Source organism: Chelon labrosus (assembly GCF_963514085.1).
Source record: "Chelon labrosus genome assembly, chromosome: 6".
In the NCBI taxonomy this organism is placed as follows: domain Eukaryota; kingdom Metazoa; phylum Chordata; class Actinopteri; order Mugiliformes; family Mugilidae; genus Chelon; species Chelon labrosus.
Genome location: NC_140342.1, coordinates 291,892 through 310,631, shown reverse-complemented (window position 1 = coordinate 310,631; position 18,740 = coordinate 291,892). Strand labels below are relative to the sequence as shown.

At 40.0% G+C, this 18,740-nt stretch overlaps 1 protein-coding gene across 1 annotated transcript in view; it reads left to right on the top strand.

The window, feature by feature from the left end:
• LOC311489074 (epidermal retinol dehydrogenase 2-like) overlaps positions 1-18,740 on the top strand; it is a 48,891-nt gene that overhangs the window by 8,138 nt on the left and 22,013 nt on the right. The window contains 4 exon segments of the mRNA XM_084545971.1: positions 2,514-2,645; positions 3,281-3,380; positions 6,373-6,517; positions 13,800-13,925. Coding sequence (XP_084402097.1) covers positions 2,514-2,645; positions 3,281-3,380; positions 6,373-6,517; positions 13,800-13,925 — 503 coding nt within the window.

Genomic DNA, 18,740 nt, shown 5'->3' with positions numbered 1-18,740 from the left:
TTGCTTTTGAAGTATTCCGCAATCTTTTTACGCACTCTTTCACAGTCTGGAGAGCCTCTGCCCATCTTTACTTCTGAGAGACTCTGCCTCTCTAAGACGTCCCTTTTTTAGCTAATCATGTTACAGACCTGATATCAATTAACTTAATTACTTGCTAGATGGTCTCCCAGCTGAATCTTTTTGAACCTTCTTGCTTTTTCAGCCATTTGTTGCCACCGTGCCAACTTTTTTGGGACCTGTAGCAGGCATCAAATATGAAATGAGCTTGTTTAGTAGATGAAGACGTACAATTTCCCAGTTTAAACATTTGTTACATTATCTATGTTCTGTTGTGAATAAAATATTGGCTCGTGTGATTTGAAAGTCTTTTAGTTTTCATTTTGTTTAAATTTAAAGAACGTCCCAACTTTTCTGGATTTTGTGTTGTATTTCACATCACTACAAAGAGACACTGGCAAAAGAAAGGTGCAGAGGAAACAAAAATGTATATTCTCATAGGATAAGTATTATAAAAATACCTCTTTGTTAAGAGAAATACGGTAGGTAATTTGATGTGTCTTATTTTACAAATTACAGATCTGGCTGATTCACATGGAATTAAGATCACAGACGATCTCCACAATTAGTTCAAATTACAAGAGGGTCTCATCAAATGATAGTCCTGTGCGAATAGGGCATAAACCAAACAGTTGCGTCTTTGTAGTAGTTGAAATTAGTTGTAATATTGATATTACTGTCTAATATCTCTAATAAGAGATTTGATTATTTTTTTGGCAGACTGAGTTCAAGAGTAACTTTTTTTTTACTTTTTTTTTTTTTTACATCGTCCAACAACAAAAAAAAGAACTCGTAACAAGGTTATAAGTAGAGTTTCAAAATGCAAAAAGAGCAAGAGACAAAAAATAAAGTGTTGACAATTAATTGAAAACTGCACACCGTCATGACCTCCTGATGGCAAAGGCAAAAAGACTTTCTATCATTGAATGTGGCAGGATTGATGACCTGGAAAAGTATAGCCTCTCGCAATGTGTAATCACTGCTGAGGTTAGCTACAGTAAGAGAGTACTTTTAAAATTTTAAAATAATAAAATATCCTGAGGGTTATGGGACAAAAAAGTCAAAAAGTAGACCCAAAAACATTTCACCTGCGCTGAGACGGAGGATCTGACAGGCTGTCTGTGAAGACACAGACTGATTCTTGACCCAGATTAAGGCCCTTAGTTATGCTGACTACAGCCCAATAATCATGAGATGCCATCTGCGAGAGAAGGGCTTAAAGAACAAAAAACTTCATCAAAGGTCACATCTTCCTTCCTTCCCACGAACGTGCCCATTTGGACTTGGTAACGGAGCACCAAACATGGGACAGGTGGATGAATGTTTTATTCTCTGATGAGAAAAATTTTAACTTGGATGGTGCTGATATCTTCCAACGTTACTGACATGACAGGGAGATCCCCAGAGTTATCAGATCTCCTCATTATGATTTGAGGTGTTTTTTTCCTTCAGTGGAATACTGGAGCTTCAGGTGTTGCGGAAAACGGCTGGTGGCTATGAGGAGATGTTGGAGTGGGCATCCCTCTTTGACTGGGGGCCCTCGTCTGGGCAGTAATGACTGTTTCAACAGGAAAATGCCCACCTACTTCTTCCAGGACATCTTCCAGGAGAATTACGTCACTGCGTGTTCCCTTGATCTAAATCCCATTAAAAACATATGGGGATGGATGGCAAGGGAAGTTTACAAAAATGGACGTCAGTTTCAGACCATGGATGCCCTTTGTGAAGAGAAACACTCGCATCAAGCATGCCTAAACAAATGTTTGAAGTGAATAATAGGGCTACTCACTACTAAGTCCTGTTGTGACACTTAAACTTTTGATCAGCTGATGAACAGCCTGTTTAGTTTAAATGCAGTTTTATATAAACTGCCTATCTGTTTTTTGTCTCTTGCTTAAGTTTCTTCTTTTCACATTTTTAAGCTCTACTTACAATCTGGTTATGATCCAACAGTGCAAAACGCAAATTCTTGTAATCTTTCCCTCAGTCTTAAGATTTTGTTTGGGGGTGTATTGCTAAGATAATGTCAGGGGTTAGGTGTTTGTTATATATTGTGCTGTGCAGATGGAAGATATCGCAGAAATTCATAACAAAATTTCGAACTTGCAAATATGAAAAACAAAAAGTCCAGAGGGAAGATTTTTGCTGAGGTTGTGCAAAAGATGCAAATTTTTTTTATATATAGACAGGCCCCTCTCTGACCACTGTACAAAGACAGCATTGGCTTAAAACAGGGGTTCTGATATATGCAAATATACAGACAGCCCTTGAAGATCTAGCACACCTATGATTTGCCTTAATAATAAAAAATAAAATAGCCTCTAATGATGCTCCAGTACGTGCTGCTGCCTTATTTGATTCAATCTCTGGCCATCTTGGCGATGGTTTGCTTGAAATACTGTCTTGGGAAAATAATTGCATTATTAACAACAAACATTTCATTTTGCTCCACACAGGTTAAGCGAGAAGTGGGTGACGTCAACATTTTGGTCAACAACGCTGGCATTGTGACAGGAAAGAAGTTTATGGATGCTCCTGATTCCCTAATTGAGAAGACCATGGAAGTCAACACTATGGCTCACTTCTGGGTCCGTCAGACAGCAGACACACAGACAGATATAGAAGTGTTAGCAACATGTAAATTAAAGACAGTATTGCAAGGCATTTAAATTTCCAGTTTTCTGTCCACTTAGTATTTCTTTTCATTTTTGTAAATAGATTTTTGGTGTGTGGGTGGAGGAATAATGCATAGGTTGTTATATATTTTGGTTTCCGTTAGTACAACAGAGGTAGGATGCTAATTAAGGCACTCCAATAATGCCATCAATTGAGCTGTTCCTTCAAAATGTTGAAGAAATAAAATAAAACATGCCCATTATGACAAGTGGGACATATTTCTAATTAAATGTTTAAATATAATTAATTGCATTATATTTCTAATTAAATGAATCATTAAAATTAACAGTGTAATTCCAGCTTTTGAATGGCTTGTTACATTGTCACTTTTGGTCTATCTCTATGATTACGAAATAGGGGTAGTAATATTTACTATATAGCGTTATTTATTTAGTGTATGTGAGAAGACACTTTACATCCAACATGTAAATAGTCAGCTTCTCTGTGAGACCATACAACAAAGAGGTGGTAATTCTAGTTCGTTAAAAAAAGAAAGTTCAAATGCAAATGGTTTATCTCTTTTCCATATCTCTCTCTCTTTGTTCAGACCTATAAGGCATTCCTACCTGCCATGATTGCCAACAATCATGGACATCTAGTCAGCATTGCCAGTTCTGCTGGACTGATAGGAGTCAATGGATTGGCAGGTATGATCTTTTTTGTATTTATTCATTTATTTATTTAAACAGGAAATTCCATTAAGATATGAACTGGTTTCTAAAGACATCTGTTTTTAATGTATGGGAGCACTTAACATCATCACAAAATAATAAGTTGGCTTGTACTCTGTGCAAAGTGCTCAAGCACCTAAAGAGATGGGGACAAGTTGCCTAGAATTGCCAGCTGATCCATGAATGGTTCTCCACGGATCCTCTCTCTGCCCTTTCTTGGATTACGTATGCGACTGGTAATGCCTCCTTAGCGGCATGTGCATCATTGACTGTGTGGTTGCAATACTTTATGCCCCACGGGGCGGTGCCGGGAATGTGCTATAGAACCCTAAACGGTTTACTGCCATGATAAGATGCCTCATTCCACAGAACCGCATGAAATTTGATGAAAATTACGGCATAGGTGTGCATGCAGCATCTGTGCAGTTCATCTATTGTTAACCATGCATAGTGTAGCAAACTATGACTCTTGTGATAATGCAAAGTCTGAATGGGACCTTTGTGATAGTTGGTGTGTCTGATTAGAAAAGGGGATTATTAGTTTACAGGTGAATCCTGTGTTCGTGTGAGGTGAAACATAACTCACTCATCAGCTAAGCAGTGTACCTACCTAATAGCATAACCATCAAAGGTCACTACTCTGCTATCAGCTTTTGCTGTACGTGCCAGTTGTACTGTACATGTTATCTTAGCGTATCAGTGAGCGTAAATAGTCCATCAGCATGTATAACTCCATTAGCTGGCACACCTGTTGTTGTGTCTGAGCTGGAGAACAGATCTGATCAGTTCTTTGTGCCTCTCTCTCCTTAAGCATACCCACCAACCCAACACATACATGTCTTACTATCTTACTGTGCCCTCCATTGCCGTAATGTTTTCCCTAGATAATTGGAATTAAAAACGATGCACTATCAATTTAAGTTAAAAACATACTTAAGTTTTCAGAAAATATATAAATACACAAATACATAAAAAAAGAAATAACTCAAATATATCTTAAACAGATATATCTGTAAAATCTTAGGGCTGCCGACATATTTGATTAAAGTGAGTGAAGTGGAAAGTGGGTGTGGAGGAGGTCCGTAGAAGCCTACCTAGGCCACTGCTCTATTTGTATGAACACCACAGGGAGCCAGTGAAGAAACATTGGTAGTCTCATATCTCCCTTTTAAGTTTTTTTGAATTGCCTGCAAGCAATCAAGGGCTGCTTGCTAAGTGATAAAGAGTACATTATAATAGCAAATAAGGGTTGAGATAAAACACTCAATTTTGAAACTATAGTTCTTGGCTCCATTAAAACTCATGTTACAAACTGGAAGGCTTGCTTCCAGCTAATCTCTTAACAACCCTAAGTTCTCAACATAACAAAGGGCTCTGACCTAACCTAGAATACCAAGATGCATTTCATTTGCATCGTAGCTCTTGGATTCATAACAAGGGATAGCTTTAGAAGGTGTCATAGTTCACAAAGTTGGGTGACTGTCATTGGCTGTGACAAGAGAACAGCACTGCATTGTAATGATTTACAAAGCCATTCTAGGAAAATGTTTTGGGTATCTTGCATGTCCTTTTAACTATAGATCATTATTCACAATGTACTAGGTCGAAGGACTACTTGGTACAGATAATCATGATAAGACTAATCCCAAAGGTTGCCGACCCCTGCCTTAGCGGTTCAATTCTCGGAACATGCCACATGTCCTTGAGCAAGACACTGAACACCCAGTTGCTCCCAGTGCATGGCACTACTGTGTGTGTACTTGTGTGAGCGAATGCGTAGATGTGTCTGTGACTGTAAAGCACTTTGAGTAGCAAACTGATTATTTTTTTACATTGGAAAATCTAAATTCTAAAACATTTTCTGGTTTCTACGGAAGCCCTAAACGGCCATGCATTCATACATTTTATTTCCTCCGTTTTCCCGAGATAACGAGATAATTTCATTTGTTTTCCCGTGATAACGGGATAATTTTCTCGAGATCTCGTCATAATAAAGCTTTGTTTTCCCGTGATTTCGAGAAAACAAAACGATATTGTAGTAGGCTTCTTAGATTACGCTCACTAATGTGTCTATTGTCTGTAATAGCAAGGCATAATGCTATTTCAGCCTGTGTCAGGCCTTGATTGACAAGATATGTGACGCGGTTATCAATATGCTCCTGCTCCTCTGACATTGCTACACTGAATGATATTTCCTGCAATGATTTAATATAGCCTACTACAATATTGTTTTGTTTTCTCGAGATCACAAATTAATTATATCGTTATCACGGGAAAACAAAGTTTCGTTATCTCGAGATCTCGAATTAATTATATCGTTATCTCGGGAAAACGGAGGAAATTAACTCGTTATCACGAGAAAACGGAGGAAATAAAATGTATGAATGCATGGCCGTTTAGGGCTTCCGTAGGTTTGACACTTATTTGTTTACAACATAACCCCATGTGTTCCTTCATAGTTTTGATGTCTTAAGTATTAATCTATAAAGGAGAACATAATAAAAATAATTGAATGAGAAGGTGCGTCCAAACTGGTTCTGGTTCTGTTCATCATTGTAAAAGCACTTGTTATCTTGATATCCTTGACCTTATTGTCATATAATTTGTTAATATGTGCTGGTGTTGTCTTTGTTTAGTGTGTACTACAATCAGACTATCTTTGAAAAAGAGAACTTGTTCTAAAGAAAAGTTGAATGAATGAACATGGTTGAAGTGTTTGCAGACACAGGTGGGGTTAAATTGTTTTGACATCTCTCACTTCTGTGTTTCACTTTAAATGAGGAAATCATTAAAAAAAACATGCAGTTTGTCATTTGAGAAGTAACCTTTTCATTGAATCACCTGCATGTTCAATGAATAAGAAAATAAAGTAACCTTATTGACTCCTTGTGATATCTCTCCTTTGACCATTAGTAATTTCTCCTTTTCACATGCCCTTGTCTTACACCTGTGACTCCTCTCCCTGCAGACTACTGTGCCAGTAAGTTTGCAGCGGTAGGTTTTGCAGAGTCGGTGGGTCTGGAGCTGCTGGCAACTGGAAAAAATGGGATCAAGACCACCATTGTGTGCCCCTATTTCATCAACACTGGAATGTTTGATGGCTGTCATACTAAGTAGGTCTCTTTCCATGGATTTCCAACTTTGTGTGTTTAATTTTATGTAGCTGGCAATGGCTGGCAATGGCCGACATAAAAAGCAGAAAGTTAGGTCAACATATTTTTGAGCACTTTTTTTATATATTTTTTTTTTTTTACTATTTTTAACTGTTCACGAAAACATATCAAAATTACAGTTGTGTAATGAATATGGGCCACAAGTGTCACATGCACCCTTTGATGTCACATAAAACTTTTAGGAATATTTTTGCATTTTTTTCCACCCACTTCCCTGTTCAAATGAACCTAATCATATATTAATTTTTAATACTTTGTCAAGAATTATTCTAAATTATTTTAGAAGTTAGTTTAATAGTATGAATATATAATGCTGTGTAAAAAATATACAGTATAGGCAGCAATGACCAAAGTCCAGTTGTTTCCTCACAGGGAGGTGTTGTTATGGCCTGAGGGACAAACAGCTTCCTCATCCTGTCTGTGGAGCAAGACAGAGACAGCAGCTTGTCACTGAACAAGCTTCTCTGTCTGTATGATGTATGGTGTTGTGTAGAGTGGCACTTGCAATGAAAGTCTGATAGAACACGTCTACCAGCTTTTGGCAGATAGTAAACAATCTCGTAGTCCTAGGGAAATGGAGATGGCTATGACCTTTTTTTTATACTGAGTCTATGTTAGCTGACCACTCCAGTTTGTGATCCAGCTGTAGACCCAAGCAAGTGAAAATGCAGCATGATAGGGTTGGGAGTAACTGACTGATTGGGTATGACTGACTAAACTCCTTTTCAGGACACGGACATGCCCCCCATACACCTTTGGGTCCTCCAGGTCAGTGACCTGTACCTGGTCATTGGCTGTTGATAAACTGGCCCTACATCCAATGCTGTCCTACTGCTTGCCAGGAGTAATTCACGTATCTCTTCTTCCTTTGATGTGTATATCTGTCTTGCAAGACAGTTTTATACACACAGAAACTCATTGACCTGGTAAATTCCAATATTGATGACAAGGAGTCAACTTCTAATACAAAACGAAACTGTTTTATCCTTCTTCTCCTTTTACTATCAGGCAATGTTCAGCCTAACCCAGGCCCCTTTCTGAAGAATATTAGTACCCCTGATGAATTCAGAGCTAGATCAGGCCTGGGCATCTTACATCTAAATGTCTGGAGCCTGCTCACTAAAATTGATATAATTAAGATCTGGGCACAGAAAACTGAAACTGATATTCTTGTGTTGTCTGAAACTTGGTTAAGTAAATCAGTCTCAGATCAGGATATCTCTATTAATGGTTATAATGTATTCTGCTGTGATCGTCCCAGGAAAGGTGGAGGTGTAGCCATTTATATAAAAAACAAGTTTCATGCTACTCTCCTCTCCTCTGTATCCATTAGCAATCAGTTTGAATTTCTGGCATTGAAACTTGAATTTCAACAGAGATGGTCGCTTACAGTCATGGGCCTTCCATAGGCCTCCCTCAGCCTGCAGTGAGGCTCTGAGTGCTTTAAATAACTGTGTCTCAGGGTTAAACTCTGGTGAGTTTGTCTTAGTGGGGGACCTAAACCTTGATTGGTTGTCATCAGTCTCAGATGGCTTGAAATCTATCTGTGATTCATTAAATATAAGCAATTAATAGGCAGTCCAACCCAGCCTAACATTAAGTACCCCTTAAGATCATCGCTCCTTGATCTTATAATAACAAATACCCCCCACAGGTATACTGATGTTGGTGTTTTTGGGAACGATCTGAGTGACCACTATGCAATTGCAGTGGTCAGGAATGCCAAACTCCCCAAAACGAAACCATGAATTTTACTCAAAAGAGATTTTAAACTTTTTCATGAGCAGGCCTTTTTGCATGATTTGTCCAATTTTGAGTGGGAACGAATCTTCCTCCTATATGATCTGAGCTGAGCTGGCCTGGAATTTATTTTATTCTGAATTTTTGAAGCTAATCAATAAACATGCTCCCTTACGTACGTTTAGGATAAAGGGGTGAAATTATCGATGGTTTTCCACTGAAATTGGAAACCTCATCAAAGAAAGAGATCTTGACTGGGCCAGAGCACGAAAAGCAAAAATTGAGGCTGATTGGCTCATAAGATGGCTAAATCTGAATTTTATTTATCTGAAACCACCAAAAATCTAAATGATACCAGGAAATTTTGGAATGTTGTGAGATCTGCTTCTGGTGCTATGAGCTCTACTGAACTGCCAAACTTTTTGGTCAAAGACTCTGTAAACCTGACCGATAAATATGCCATGTTAAATTATTTTAGTGAACATTTTATCACAGCAGGGCACTTGTTTGATTTTTTTAACAGTGACTTTAATTGTATTTTGGCCAAAGTATTTGAAAAATTGATCTGTGATCAACTGAAGGATTTTTTGGAATTGAGGAACATTCTAAATCCCCTTCAGTCAGGTTTTAGGAAGCAGCACAGCACTGCTACTGCTGCCCTAAAAGTCCTTAACGATCTGTTTGATTCATTGGACTTGAGAAAGTTCTGTGTGGCTCTGTTCATTACCTTGTCTAAGGCATTTGGTACTGTGGATCACAATCTTCTGTTGGAAATTCTCTTCAAGAATGGCAGCCTGCCTCTTGGTTTGCCAATTATTTGGCAAGTAGAACACAATGTGTTCAGATGGCTGGAGTTAGCTCCACCTTTCTTGAGGCCACAAAAGTGTACCTTAAGGCTCTGTCTTAGGACCCATTCTGTTCACAGTGTCAAATGCCTCATACCATCTTTATGCGGATGATACTGTAAACTACTGCTGCTCACGTTTGATTGCTCAGACATTTGAATTTTTGCAGTCCGCCTTTGATGCAGTGCAGATTCGTCTGGAGAACCTGAAACTGGTTTTAAATGCTGATAAATCCAAACTAATGATTTTTTCAAATTCATCTGTTCCCTTGGAGAATATCCCCTCAATCAGAACTGTCCGGGGTGAAACTCTAGAGCTGGTCACCAGCTGTAAGTACCTGAGATACAGGAACAAATCATGTTTTTCCCTCAGAGCTCGGAAGTTTCTGATGTCAGCCACTTTCTCGCCTGTACTGGATTATGGCGATGTGTATAAGTCAGCTTCAACCAGCTGCCTTCAGTCCTTGACTCCTGTCTATCACTGTGCTCTGAGGTTTATCACTGGTTGTAGCCGCCTCAGCCACTACTGTGAACTGTATGCAAAAGCTGGCATGCCTTCCCTGAATATAAGACGCTATACACACTGGATGACTGTAGTTTATAAGGCTCTTCTTGGCTTGATTCCCACATATTTATGCACTTTTCTTTGGACAACTAGAAGCCGTTATGCCCTACGATCAAATGACATTCTACATTTTTCTGCTCCTTGTGTTCGAACTGAAATCGTAAAAAAGCATTCAGTTTCTCTGCCCCCTGTGCTTGGACTGCCCTCCAGTCTGAACTGAAAATGTCAGAACGTGTTTTACTGGAATCATTACGCTCTATTTTAAGAAAACCGACAATGGAAATCTTGAAAAACAGTGCCTGTGTTCTTAAATTGTTACTTTACCTACAACTTCTGCACTTTATTTGCCTATTTTCTTGCATCTTAATATTTTAATATTTTTATGTTTGATTTTTACCGTTTGTTATTTTTGTTTGTCTGTCTTGATCACCATGACGTGTGCTGTTGCTTTTCTTGGCCAAGCCACCCTTGTGAAAGAGGTCTTGATCTCAGTATTTCTTCTATCTGGTTAAATAAAGGTTATAATAATAATAATAATTTCTTTAAAAACTCCTGGGTTGTTTGCACCTTATGGGTCCTAATCTGGAGCACCATTTGGCTAAATCTAAATAGATAATATATCCCTCAAATTAGAGCTGAGAGTCTACTCTTTAAGCCAATATTTATAATTATAATTCTAACTATTTTGTTAAGTTTTGGTCAGGTGCTAAAATGACTTAATATTTATACCTCTGGAACATTTGGAATTTAGTATGACTTTGCACCCCTTGCTGATCCGAGATGATTTCGACAGCTGGCTATCAGTCACCTATTTCTGTCTGGTACATGTGGAAACAGCAGATATCTTATTTCATACGGAATATGGTACATGTAGAAACTAGGGCTGAACGGTTTGGGAAAATAATCTAATTGCGATTTTTTTCCCCCAATATTGCGATTGCGATTTTTTATTTATTTTTTATTTTATCCTCTTTTTTTTCCCAGCAAAAAAAACATAATTAATGATTTAAATATGAACAACACAATATTAGATACATTTAGTGTAAAATGTTCTTTCCCATAGGCTGGGCCTATTTGTTAGAATTAAATTCTAAAAGATGTGACTTGAAATAAATGACATTTTTATTTAACTGCTCATTACAGAAACATCTGTGGCTTTGCCACTGTGCATATAAGGGAAACTACTGTATTTTACAACCTGGACCTTATTTCTAGTATAAAATATCATCGTTTACTCACCAATATCACTTTTGCTTCATTTGCACTTGTTTAGGAGATAATTAGATCAGCGTATATCCATATAGCGGGAGTGATCAGGGCATCGAAACGCAGCCTCTAAATAACGCATTATCTGCAGCGAAACTCGTTCATTCCGCCAATACTTCGTTATGATACGCTAGTGCTATTCCCCGTTGAGTCCGGAGTTATGTGTTAACATCATCCCGGCTAGAGATGTCCTCATAGCGCTCATAGTTGCTGCCCTGAAAGTGGCGGACACACCCTTTAGCCAGCTGGGTAAGTCCGCCATGAATATGGCTTTCTAAGATCTGTGAAAACGCTGAAGCTACTGCAGGCCACAGAGAAGGTCATAGAATACGAACTTAAATGCGATTGATTAAAGGAACAAGCATAATATATTTCAAGCTTAAGATGCCTGCAGTTTTAACTGTGAAGGCCCCGGCAGATTTATTTGACCCCAGCAACACATGATGGCTGAAATGTTATTGAATAAAAGCTCTAATGCAAAGTTACACTACTAGAAACACCGATTATTTCGTTATTTAGCAAGTTTTCAAAAAGAGCATCTGAGCAACTGAGAAAAGCCATCTGTAAAGGGCTTCCCATGCTTTGCAATGCAATGTGCAATGCAATACCTTGCTTCTGTCCCGTGATTTTTAGCAGTGGTAAAAGCTTTGAGGGAGCCAGCTTGCTTATCATACCTGGACACAGCACGTTTAATTGACGCTGCTTTGCCCGCTTGGTCTTTGAAAGTCTTCTCGTGCTTCGTCTCAGAATGCAGCGTAACACTTAACGTTCGGCATACAACATTCTCACAATATAAAGTGCACACAGCACGGTCTTTCAAAAATACAAAACCCAACTCTTTTGTCCATGAGGATTGGAATGCCTTAGTTTTAGCCTTTTTAGCAGCCAGCATTGCCACTGACAACATCTGTAATGTGCGAAGAATGTGGGCAGGACCAAGTGTTGTGGGTTACACAGTAACGCGTTGGAGTGCTCTAATTACTTTTTTCTTGTAACTTGTAACGCGTTAGTTTCGTGCGTTAAGCAATCAGTAACTTCGTTATTTTTTTAAAAAGTAACCCTTTGCTTTAAGAATTTCTCCGGATAAGGAAAGAAAAATTCCGACTGCAGCCTGCTTTTTGTCAGACTACTGTGCCACCTGCGGATGTGTCAGCGGATGTGTCAGCGTAGGCGCAGCACTGTGATGATGCGTCTGTGCCCTGCTGACCTACGTTACCTGTGTGTTTTTGTGTGAGTGTTTTCGAACCGCCGGCAAGATGGCAGAGAGGACAGCTTTTGAATGGCGGAAGTATGCACATTATTTTCAATTCGCAAGCGAAAAGGACAAGAACATCATAACGGTAAAATGCACACTCTGCGTTGGTGGAAAGCTTCTGTTGACTGCAAAAAATTCCACTTCCAATTTAAAAAAAAACCATCTTGTATCCAAGAAGCACCACTCTATCACCCTGGTATTGTTATCCTGCAGAGTTAATTTGGTTGGATGAATGACGTTATTCATTGTCAGGACTTCTCTGTGTATTTAAAGGAGGCTGTGTGTCCGTGTCAGTTAAGTTGCAGCATGTGCGAGGCGCTGCAAACGGCTTTTAATTTTTGGTAACGCATGAGTACTCTAATGCGTTACTTTTATTCATAGGTAACGCTGTAACTTAACAGATTACTTTTAATTGATGGTAACGTTGTAACCTAATTAACTATTTTCCAAAGTAACTATACCCAACACTGGCAGGACTGTGGCTACAGCGCTGCAGGGATTGTGGGTGGGAGCTGTCACTCAAACCTGAGAAATCAGGCCACACATAAAGTGACGATCATCATAACACTGAGAGGTGCTAGCGTGCCAGTGTTTATACCACGGGGTGCCACCCGTGGCACGAGTCCCAAAGGTTGCCGACCCCTGCCTTAGCGGTTCAATCCTTGGAACATGCCACATGTCCTTGAGCAAGACGCTGAACCCGCGTTGCTCACAGTTTGTTGTGCATGGGGTTGCATAGCTGCACCAGTCAAGGTGCTCATGCACCACCTCGGGAGCGGGAGCAGCAGCCGGAGTCTGAGCCTCCTCTGGAACAGCAGCCGGAGTCCGAGCCACCTCGGGGACGGGAGCAGAAGCCGGAGTCGGAGCCACCTCGGGAACAGGAGCAGGAACAGGAACAGAAGCCGGCATGGGAACAGGAACAGAAGCCGGCACGGGAACAGGAACAGAAGCCGGCATGGGAACAGGAACAGAAGTCAGCACAGGAACATGAGCCGGAGTCCGAGCCACCTCTGGGACAGGAGCCGGAGTCCGAGCCACCTCTGGGACAGGAGCCGGAGTCCGAGCTATACCTCGGAGACGGGGAGAAACAGAAAACAGGAAACCAAGAACTTTACAAAATAAAACTGGAAACAGAACCCCAGGAAAATCAAATCACCAAATCATGACAAGGTCTACACATGTTCATGCATTTATGCTTGTGCACTGGTGTGTAGGCATTGTCCTTGAAGACACTTGTTGACAGCTAGTCAACTGTGTTGAATTTCTTTTTTGTGCATCAAACAATGACAATTGAGTGGTACATGATTTATTTGAAGCTGAAAAATGTTGAACAGTTAATTTCTGAAACAATTACAAAGGAGAGGATGCCTGACTAGATGTTGTGGGGCAATCACAGCCAATCATACCAATGGCAAACCTATTGTATGGCATATGTGTGACACAGAACCATGAATCTGGCTTTGGACTTGAACTCCAGCTATTGTCACCAATGAATGATCAGTTAACTTACTACTACGTTTGCTGTTTTTAAATAAATTTCTGTCTTTCTCAGGTGGCCAAGACTTCTGCCAATCCTGAACCCAGACTACGTAGCCAAGAAGATCATCCATGCAGTACTCACAGACCAGGTCTATCTGCTTCTGCCGAGGAGCATGTACCTCATAGCTGCTCTGAAAAAGTAAGTATTTATCTTTCTTGTTTTCTTACAACGCAGAAGTTGCACAAAGCTGCAGACATGCAGATTTCATTGTCAATGAGCTGTCAATGAGGTAGTCACTTTAGATCTTAAGGTGTCCATGTCTACTACTTCTACTAACCTTCTAAATGAAACCTTGATGTCAAATGTATTTTTTAGCTATGAGAAATCGATTGTTGGTCACACTCGTGCTAATGCTCTCATAGTTGGATCTGAATATGTTGCCAACACTGTAAATGTAATTTGTCCACACTACATTTATAAGATTTTAAATAATAGTTAAGCTCATACAAAGAACAGGAACATCTTTAAATCTAATTTTCTCTTTATATGTTTTACAATAAAACAGAAAAACAAGATTGTACGACCCATTTGAAGTGTTGTGAAGGTAAACAGTGGGGACGGCTGTTTCAACAGATATGGCCATATACTCTGTTTCGTCAGTAATTACTGAATAATTATATGCAGTATATTTGGTTTCAGAAACTGTAAACTATACATTACAGATATTGTCACAGGTGGATCAATAATTTAAAAATTAAAAAACACTGTTGTCAGTATCTGTTAATATTTACATCGGTGCAGTTTTCAAACTGTAGAAACATCACTTACATAAAGATAACAACTCAAAGTATGATTTGCTAAAATAAGACACAACCAGTGTTGGGGAGTAAAGCACAGTTTATACCTCTGCGGGACATAGACTCCGTAACCTACTTCTTTCACTTTCCACTTCCTGCTTCACTTTCAACAATGGTGACTGAAACTTTTGCCGAAGCCGAGTCATACAAACGTTTGTATCTCCGAACATCCTCAGTTAACCTTTCCTTTGTGTTCCATCGTTATTGATCTGAAACAATCAGTTCCAAAATTATGGAGATGGAGAAGCAGCCAGAAATACTAAAACTGAAATACGCTCGTACCAACTATGCAAACTACCAGGCTATGCGTAGTGTTCGGCATTGTCGCCATAGTCTTTACGTCAACTTAACACAGAAGGCTAAACCGCCTATAACAGAATACATGTACCGCCATTACTGTTACAAATTAGATGGAGAGTATTTAGAATACAGTTACAAATGCAATTCAGTGTGGAAGTAAACATAGTATTCAGAATACGTTCTGCATACCATGCCATGCCATCTTCGTTCATTCATTCATCTTCTGTACCTGCTTATTCCTGTTAAGGGTTGCGGGGGTCTGCTGGAGCCTATCCCAAGTGTCCCATGCCATCTTCTTAAAACTAAAAAAAAAAAAAAAAATTCTTTGAGATGTGCTGAAAAAGACTTTGTGCAGTTGTCAGACTCTTCCATCATCAATACAAGATCTTGGTGAAAAAATGAATGCAACACAGTGTATGTTCGAAAACACACACATGCGTGCACGTACAGATGTTCGTGAGTTGCAGGCCCAAGTCTTGCAGTTACCACAGAGACCACTGTTGCCTCCACCTTCTATACCTTTTCCAGATCTTCTTTCAGCCCTTGGTGTTTCATGATCTTCTATTCTATTCCTTCTTCCTGATGTTGCTTGGGATCGCTACATCGGTCATTATGGCCCTCTTTTGCCTCTCCCTCTTCTTTTATGCCAGCAACTTTCATGACATTGCATATGCCCTACCTGCTAGCATCTGACACCCTTCTATTATGTGCTGGATTGTCTCCGGGGCATCTTTGTTCAGTGATTCCTGCCTGGTGTCGTAGATCACCGCCTCTGCTGACCTTGTACTTAGAGCTTGTTCCTGCCATGATTTTTGCCTCTGTGCTGTCTTTCCGTCCAGCTTTTCTAGCCACTTGGATTTCTATCTACACTCAATATTGGGGTTTGGCTATCACGAATAATTAATAATTATCAAAAATAATTATTTATTATTAAATAATTGGATCTGAATTACTAGATCACCTTGGGGCACCACCCTTCTAAGAAGGGAAAAGATAGCAAATTTATCAAATCAGTCTCATAAAATATACTAAATTGTCAATTTGGATTTCTGATTAATAATTAACTGAATAACTATAACCAAAATTTACCACATTAACAACTAGTTAAGGTGAAGGAATTGTATAGATGTTGGCAATATTCATTCTTGTGCAACATTAAATAGACAGAGTGTGTTTAAAAGACATTTATTAACAAGAATAAAAGTAAAAACATCCGATCTAATTACAGTGTACTTTATACAGACGTGTGTGTGTGTGTGGGGGGGGGGGTCAAAATGGCCGCTGGGGCCCTGAGGCTTTGAACAAAGAGAAAACAAGATGGCTGCTGAGTACTGACACTCAGAGACCATGTGCTTTCTAGTGTATATGTGGAATGTGATAAGAGTTTTATGAGGTGCCAGGTTAAAGGAAGAATGGTTAGTTTAGCATGCAAGAGACCCTGAGTCTGTGTGTTGCATAACCTAAACTAACATCAAATCACTATACTATAACAACTCAATAAAAACAAATATCACATCAAATCAAAGTTTAAGAGTTCAATGCTTAGCTTGACTATGCCCAGGTCATACCACCAGATTTGGTGGAAAAGTCCATTTCTGGTGTGTTGCTCCTGTAACTGGTGGTTCCTGATGGAAGGGCCGACCTAGAAAAATTGGAAGTCTTTGCTGTGTGGTCCTGATGGCAGACGTTGGAGGGAAACTGGCCGCTCCTTGAAGTCCTTTGAAGTGGCTTGTTAGCAGCTCAGTGCTAACTAGCTGTGGCTCCTGTTGTTTGAGAGTTTAGCCTGCAAACCTTCTGTTTGTTGACTAAGGCCACGTCCACACGTACGAAAACGATCTTTTCCCTCTCCGTTTTCGAGGGCATCATTTCAAGAAATATCCGCGTCCACACAGATCCGTTTCAGCTCGACCAAAAACGCTACTTCATATTCCAGGCCTATAGGTGGCGCTGTTTCAGTTTCATAAATTCACCAAAAACGGAGAGGAAGAGGCGGAGCATGCACACAAATCTTGAGCGCTGTTTACAAATCGCCTTTTTTGCTCAGCGTGGTGGCACAGGAGCATGATATTTTGCCCTAGTAACCCTAATAGGCTCAATATCTTCTCCAGCAGGAAAACTAGCATGTAGTCCGCCATTGTTGTTGATGGTGTTATGAGACGTCTTGCGGGAGGTGGAAGGCTGCTCGGGAGTGTGGCGATGACGTCATCGTTTTCTCCGTTTGTGTCCGTCCACAAAGAAACGCAAGAGCTGCATTTGCGAATTTCTCCACCCTGGGACCCGTTTTCAGAAAAGTGCGTTTTAGGGCTATGCGTTTACAGGATACGTGTGGACGATCGGCCAAAGCGATGCAAAACTTCTGCGTTTCTGCGTTTTTGCGTTTCCGTGTGGACGGCCCCTAAAAGAGCTGGTGCAGATTCCTCAAGCAGGATGTCGCTTCGCTGCTGTAAGGAAAACAGGCCTGGAGTTGCTGCTCTTTGTTAGCAGACTACCTGGCACCCAGCTTCAGCCGAGGAGCTGGGGGTCTCCACGTGGAGGTGTGGAGTGGGGGAGAAAAGGCGGAAGAGAGTAAGAGTAAGAACACAGGCCAAACAGTGCATTTTATATGACGTGATGACCTCAGAGGTCACATGCCACTGTCAGCCAGTGAACTGCTGGGTCAGTTTTCACACCTGGGGGATTGTGGGACTTGAGGTTTCCAGTGCTTCCCTTTGTTTCCAAGACAAAGACATCTGGTTAACTTGGTTATGCATGGTGAGCTTCAGTCTCCATGGCCTCAGCTATGGACAACTTATTGTACCCTTTAGTAAACTCTTCCTCATCAAACCTTTCTGCAGTTCTGATAACTGTCTAACTTCTTTTTGTGCTGCCTTGATAATGTCCTCCAAACTCTTTCTCCATCGAGGATACGGCTCCTGGTGCTCATCTTATGGCCAAGCATCTCAAAGATCACTGGTGCTGTGATGTAAGGATACCATTCTATGTTTTTTCTTGATTTGTATTATTTACTACATTATACATCAAAAAGAAGACATCAAAACTATAAGGTAACATATGGAATTATGTAGTAAACAAAAGTGTTAAACCAGAATGTTTTATATTTTGGACTCTTCACAGAAGCCTCCTTTTGCTTTGATGACAGCTTTGCATGCATTCTCTCAATCAGCTCCATGAGGTTGGATTTCCAGTAGTCTTAGTGACCTTAATGAACTTGTGATCTGCAGTAAAAGGAACGCTTGGTACTGTTCATTTCCTTAACAGAGCAAGTATCATCATCACGTTTGATGATTGAATTCTCTGGATGATGAACTATGATTTCTCTTTACTTAGTTGAGTAGTTCTTACCATAATGTGAAGTAAGCAGTGGAATAGGGTTATTTACTGTAGAGAACTGTGTACCAACCCTACCTCTACACAACACAACCGATCATGTCAAACACAGTAAGAAGATATTCCACAAACTCAGCCTTGACGACACATGTGGTAATTGAAAACCATTCCAGATGACTGCCTCATACACTGCTCAAATAATTTAAAGTAACATTTTGAAAACATCAGTTCTCGAAGGGAAAAATAATCATGCTGGATAGCTATGAGTCTCGTCCATTTTGCGGACATTTCAGCAACTCAAAATGGTGCTCAATAGTTTGTATGGCCCCCATGTTCTTTCCCACTGTGGACTAGATAAAGGATTATCTTATCTCATCTTATTGGCAGTCAGGGTACAGTTGTCTGGGCTGTACAAGTCTGTGCATCCCTACGTAGATGTGCCTCCCCAGACCATCACTGACCCATGACCAAGCTGAACAATGTTACAGGCGTCATAATATTCTCAATACCTTTCTTCAGACTCTCCAGT